Source organism: Dipteris shenzhenensis, chromosome 25 (assembly GCF_047967505.1).
Source record: "Dipteris shenzhenensis isolate YYH24624 ecotype China chromosome 25, Dip_SZ_1.0, whole genome shotgun sequence".
Taxonomy (NCBI): Eukaryota; Viridiplantae; Streptophyta; class Polypodiopsida; order Gleicheniales; family Dipteridaceae; genus Dipteris; species Dipteris shenzhenensis.
The window spans coordinates 32551574-32557715 of NC_141620.1; the positions used below are offsets into that span (position 1 = coordinate 32551574).

The 6142-nt window shown below is 44.0% G+C and overlaps 1 protein-coding gene across 1 annotated transcript; it reads left to right on the forward strand.

Annotated features, from left to right (window-relative positions):
• Positions 1–3458: 3458 nt before the first annotated feature.
• On the forward strand, positions 3459–5586 carry LOC147885763 (light-sensor Protein kinase-like). The gene has a single exon (XM_087396507.1). The coding sequence runs from the start codon at positions 3470–3472 to the stop codon at positions 4775–4777; it is 1308 nt and encodes a 435-aa protein (XP_087252633.1). The 5' UTR covers positions 3459–3469; the 3' UTR covers positions 4778–5586.
• The last annotated feature ends 556 nt before the right edge of the window (positions 5587–6142 follow it).

The following is a 6142-nucleotide window of genomic DNA, read 5'->3' on the forward strand; positions in this document are numbered from 1 at the left end:
TACACGGGATCCAAATGGCCCTTGTGTTATCCTAGCCCATTTGACGACTACTTCGAAAAGAAACCATTTGTGTCTCAAAATGCCTCATGACATAGGAAGGGAACTTGAGTCTCCAAAGTAGTGGAGGGCTTTTTGGAATTTGTGTACCCTATCTCAAGATTATTGGAAGTTTCCAAGTTTCTATGTCAAAAGTGGCCTACTAGATTGCATGCTCAACAACTTGCATGGGCCAGTAGTGCTTTGCCATCGAAAAGGGGGAGCCCACCAATTATAAAACATACAATAAGAAAAGGGGGAGCAAGAAACCTCCTTGCATTTCTCATGCATTAAAGACATTGCAAGGGAGGACTTTCCTTCATAAAAATTACCCACATGGCTTGTCCGTATTCTTCCCACCCACATTTCGTACATGTTAAGCCCCTAAGCAAGTGCCTAGGAGGAGACTCACCCAAGGACAAACATCTACCAACTGGAAGGGGAAATGCGTCCTCATGCCAAAAAGTGCCCAAATCGGAGAACCCCAAGTACAACATGCCAAACAAAACCTGTTTTGCCGAAATGGAAGTCTACATGCCCAAATATGCCACAATCATTTGGGCTACCATCAAGAAGAACGCGCCATGGACCAGATGTGATTAGCATGATGAGAAACCCAAGGAGGAGGAAACAAAACCTTATATAGAGATGCAATCATGGTGTCTACTAACAACAATGTCCCACAAGTAGGATTATCTAAATCAAGTGCCGAGTCTTTTCAAAATGGTCTAGAGACTCAAGACGAGGCACTGACTGTATGGCAAAAATCATCTGGGATAATACATGATAAAGGGTGTTACCATTGACCATGTTAACAGATATGGCCTATCCAAACCCTACAGTGTAAAAGTATCCCTTTCCTTATTCTTATTATTATTAGTGGTAGTAGTATTTTAGTATCCTATCTCATGAAGCATGTAAAGTTTCCCCTTATTATGATTAATAATAATATTATTATTCTTCCCCTTATCTCATGAGTAGAGTGTTCACATAAAACATTTTCTCAACACATCACAACCCTTGGGGTATAAAAAATTAAAGGGTTTTCTTGAGAATTTGCAGTAACGAAAATGCCTAAAGTTTCACAAATTTTACAAAATTGTGAAAAAAAATTATAGTTGCAAATGAAAATGTTGCAAGCTCATTGTGTATAGCTTTTATATATAGTTTGCAGGGTGTTTTGTGAATAATCAAGTTAGGAGGCATGCATATTCCATATTATTATTATTATTTATCATAGTAGTATAGTATATCCCTCCCCACGTGTTTACAAAACAAGATAAATTGCATTCATTCATGTGGCTTGCACAAAGAGATAGAGAGGGAGGGAGAGAGAGAGACACACACAGAGAGAGAGAGAGAGAGAGAGAGAGAGAGGGGGGGGGAAGGGGGGGAGAAAAAGATGGGATGCAAACAGCAAGTGCAAATTAGCCCAATCATAAAAATCCAAATGCTAATTTCGAAAACACATCTTTTTCTCATCTCCAACTAGAACTTCCAATTAGACCTTCCCATGAGGGCAGGCCAACAACTAGAACATCCAATTATACCTTCCCATGAGGGCAGGCCAAAAAGTCTTAGAAGAGTGCTGGCATCCCACCGTCCACAAGGGAGCTGAGACTCCTTTCACAAAGCTTGGGGAGCACTACGACTTTTGTGCCTTGCAAGCAGCGCTATACTAACATTTTATAAAAAACTGTCCCACACCGTTTCTTGCCAAGTGGCCCCCTTCTATTTTGGTTTAATCTCTCTCTCTCTCTCTCTCTCTCACACACACACACACACACTCTTTTTTTTGGTAAGAAAACACACTTTTTTTGGGGTGAAATTTAAGAAAAAACACGCACGCTCTCTCTCTTTCTCATAGAGGCGCACTCGGATAGAGTTTGCAAATCTCTTTGGATTTGCAAGGGGTTGCATTATAGTAGTGAGGCTTTCCAATGGTTCTATGGAGGGGCTTCCATCACAAGTGTGGCAAAGGGATTCATGATCATCCATTCATGTTAACACTAGTTTGAGTGTGGGGAGTGGTGACGAGGATACGTGTACTCACATGTTGGGCATACGTTTGCAATTGACTTGTTGGGCATACTTTTGCAATTGAAGCTTGGATAGATCGGTTGAGCTCCAAGAATTGGGTTGATAATTTGCAGCTTTTGTAGCTTGTGCTGATAATTTGCAAAACCTTGGGACTATTCCAGCATCTCCGAGCTCCTCGATTGAATATCGCGCTTGCAGATGCTCACTTTTTGATGAATTCGCAGCCCTCAAGCTCGCTGTTGCTCATCGTCATCTTCTTCCTCTGCTTCCAACTCCACATCGATCGTGCTAGCAGCTGCTTATGGTTAATCCCACCCAGAAAATTCGCGATTCATCGAACTAGCAGGTGCAGCTTATGGAAGAATTCCAGCCACGAATGAAATTCGCACTTGTACACCTTCCTCTCTGTCGAGCTCTCGATTGATTGCGCTACCAGGTGTTTCTCGTGAATTGCAGCAAAGCAATTCGCTCTGGTAAATTGTCATCTGCTCCCCTCTGTGTCCAGCTGATGATCCGCGCTAGTAGGTTCGTAATGGTGAATTGTAGCCAGGAAATTCGCATTTGCAAATCGTCATCTGCTTCCTCCATGTCAAGCGCTTGATTGATCGCTCTAGCAAGTGGTTATGGTGATTGATTCTGAATCCAAGCTCCCAGCACGTCGTCGTAGGCTGGTTCGTCTGGCATTCTAGGAGTGATGGGCTATTTTGACCGTCTCCATGACACCCTCCGCCAGTCCCCCTTCAAACAGCAAGATGCGAAACAGCGCTCCAACCTCAACATTGCACAGTGTCAAGCTCTCTCCTCCTGTTTCTCTTCCAAGTTGGACAGATTCTTCGGCACACTTGATTGTCCTCCCTTCACAAAATTCTCCTCATCAGGTCCCCCTAAACGATGGTCTGCTTTGTACGACAAGACCCTTTCCAAGTGGTTGTCGAGTGGAAAGCATCATAGATCGGGTCCGGCACTCTTGAGCTCCGACAGCGTTTCGCAGACCCTCGAGGAGCTCCGGACTGCAGCGCAGTGCATTGAGGAAGTTTACCGAGTGATCAAAGAGGCTGAGAATTTTCTCAACATATGCAACAGCCCTCATTGGAGGAGGGCAGCCCTCACTTTTGGTCTTACCACAGAGGCACGCGATGTTCATATCCACGACCTCGTGTGGTGCCTCGCAGGATTGAAGCTTGCCTTGCATAGCGTCCGTGGGGTAGATCTGCAGTGTCAAGCGAGATTCGCCCGCATGGGAATTGCCGAATGCTATGCAGAGCTGGAAGCCTTATCATCTGAAGATTCACAATTCGTCAGAAGTGAAGAAGATGATCGGCAGCATCTCTTTTCAAGCTTAGCGCACATGAAGCAAAGGTACAATGGGATGACTCGTGTAAGTTAAAAACTAATGCACAGTGAAGAAAAGCATAAACATAAAACAACAGGTTTCTTGTTCCAGAAACTGACAATTCCATCGTTGCTGAGAGAGCTTGAGAGTGTGCCCTTGAATGCGAGAAAACCTCCACAGATTATGTGTATACGCAATGAAGACTTGATACTACCCTCTCCGCCTCGCTTGATTGCTCGGGGCAGTTCCGGGTCTGTGTACGAGGCAACTTGGTTTGGCATGAAAGTTGCTGTCAAGCAATTCGAATATAATACCAGCAGCGGCTTGTTTGAATATGAGGCATCCGTGCTTGTAGAACTGCAATGTCCCTTCATCGTTCAGCTAATCGGATGGTGTGTGGACAGTAAGAATAACACATGCTATCTGGTTATGGAGCTTGTCAAAAGCAACCTTCAATCTATGGTGGCAGAAAGGAGGATGGTTCGCAAGCCCCTACGGCTGCTTGTGCTGGTCGACTTGATGCTGCAAATTTCCAGGGGTATGGAATATCTGCACTCCAAGAAGATAATGCACCGAGATCTCAAGCCAGCTAACATCTTACTTGAGCCCCTCTCCTCGTGCAAGAAACTGACCCAGGAAGGCTATGGACGGGTGAAACTTTGCGACTTTGGTCTTGCCAGACTGCATCTTGAAAGCTGCAATTCGATGACTCCTCATGTGGGTACCACGTGGTACAGAGCACCAGAAGTTTGGCCCCGTCAAAATGGATGTGAAAACGAGTGTGTGAAATACTCATTTGAGGCCGATGTCTACAGTTTTGCTATGACATTTGCATATTGCCTCACAGGAAAACACCCATTTGCGAAGATCACGTCAGCACGTGTAGTGCTTGAGATGCTCGCAAACGGAGAAAGACCAGAATTGCCTGCAAGTTGTCCCCAGTTCTTGAAGGAATTTATCCAGAAATGCTGGTCACGAGATCCATCCTTACGACCTTCATTTTCCAGCATTACCATGGTATTAAGACAATTGAAGCTGTTTCTTATGAAAGCAAGGAGACCTGAACGACTATCAGAGTGCTTGCCCAGTGAGGAGGTTCTCCTTTCCAATCCTATGCTCTCCTATCAAGAGCTGTTGCAGGCAACAAATAACTTCACCAAACGTGTGCAGAACATCACCCTTGATTCTGTTTATTACGGAGTTCTCTGTGATGGAACTGACGTATTAGTTTACCACAAACAAAGTCTACTTGAGCCCAGAAAAGTCTGGGTTGAGGCAGCTCTCAAGTTCAATCTAAGGCATGGCAATATTTCTCGTCTGCGAGCTGTTTGCATTCATTGTTCTCAATGGTGGTTTGTATATGAGTAGTGTGTGCAAGGATCACTACACAGGTGGATACAGAATCCATGTGATGAATCCCTCGAGCCACTAGATGTGGGGACTTGTTGTAATATTGCTCTAGGTGTAGCATGTGGTCTTCAATTTCTGCATGCACAAGATGTTTTATGCAACCTCACAACAGAGAATATTCTGCTCGATGTAAATTTTGAGCCTCAAATATTGATCAATTCTCTACGGCACAAAGAGGAAGTAGATGGTCTGGCCTTCGATCAAACAGTTCTTGATGTGCAGTCCTTCGGCAGAATTGTTTCGAAACTCTTATCTCACCTTTGCAGTAGTGGCCTAGACTTAGCAAACCCGCTTTCCCAGGCTCAGGCTTGTATGCTGAAAGAAGTGGAAAGTTCCTGCCTACATACGGCAGACTTAGTGATTGATACTGTTGTAGAGATGCTAGAAAGACAATGTGGGGTTCATCCTACAAATGACTGTTTGGATTTCAATGGCAGCACGGGCGTACAAGAAGTGGAGGCTGAATACTCCTATACAACTACTCCATTTGAAATACTTGAATGCAGCACTGCCAAGGTCTGGTAAAACCTTGCCACTACGCAAAACAGTGAGGTCAATGAGGTTGGCATTGGTGCATTTGTACTTCACTCTTATTTACTTTTAGCCAGTTTTCACCCCTGTAGTACAGAGGCAAAATACCAGCTCCTCCATTCAAAATACTTGTACTATATAGCATTGCCAAGTTTCAGTATTGATCAATTCTCCAGAAACTTGACTGCATTCCAACAGGGAGTCCAGCAAGTTTTATTCTTGTACTTTTCGCCAGTTGGCACCCTATAGTAAAGAAATATTCCTGGATTTTACATACAAACCTTGCTGGGCAGCGCTCAAGCCTGATGATTTACACAATAGTACTTAGGATTGTTGAAAATGCTCTCATAGCATTAATATCGTTTCCAAAGCAGCTTACATTAATGCAATCTATTGTCTACCTCGCAATGCATAATAGAAACACATTAGTGAATGCTGAATAAGAAAAAATCTAGTTACACACCGATGACACAATGGAAGAGAGAGAGAGAGGGGGGGGGGGGAGAACAAGCTTCCTAATGAAATCTTACACTAGAGATATGATAACTCCACTTATAATTGCTACAAGCGTAATCAGAGACCCTTCTCCTCCATCGCTCCAATAATTTTGCTACTCCCAGCTCATCAAACTGGGCTACCTATATTGCCAGCCCACATATAATGATGGAGAGCTACCAAGTGGTGGGCAGCCACCCAAATGTCTCGGATGGTCGCTAGGACTTCTCACCTTCCATTACCCATGTGCAAAGTGTTGAGATATCTTCACCACCCATCCTTTTCAAAATTTTGTTA

Bases quoted from the DNA above. Each gene is read 5' to 3' on its own strand.
- LOC147885763 (XM_087396507.1), top strand. From the start codon at position 3,470: ATGCACAGTGAAGAAAAGCATAAACATAAAACAACAGGTTTCTTGTTC.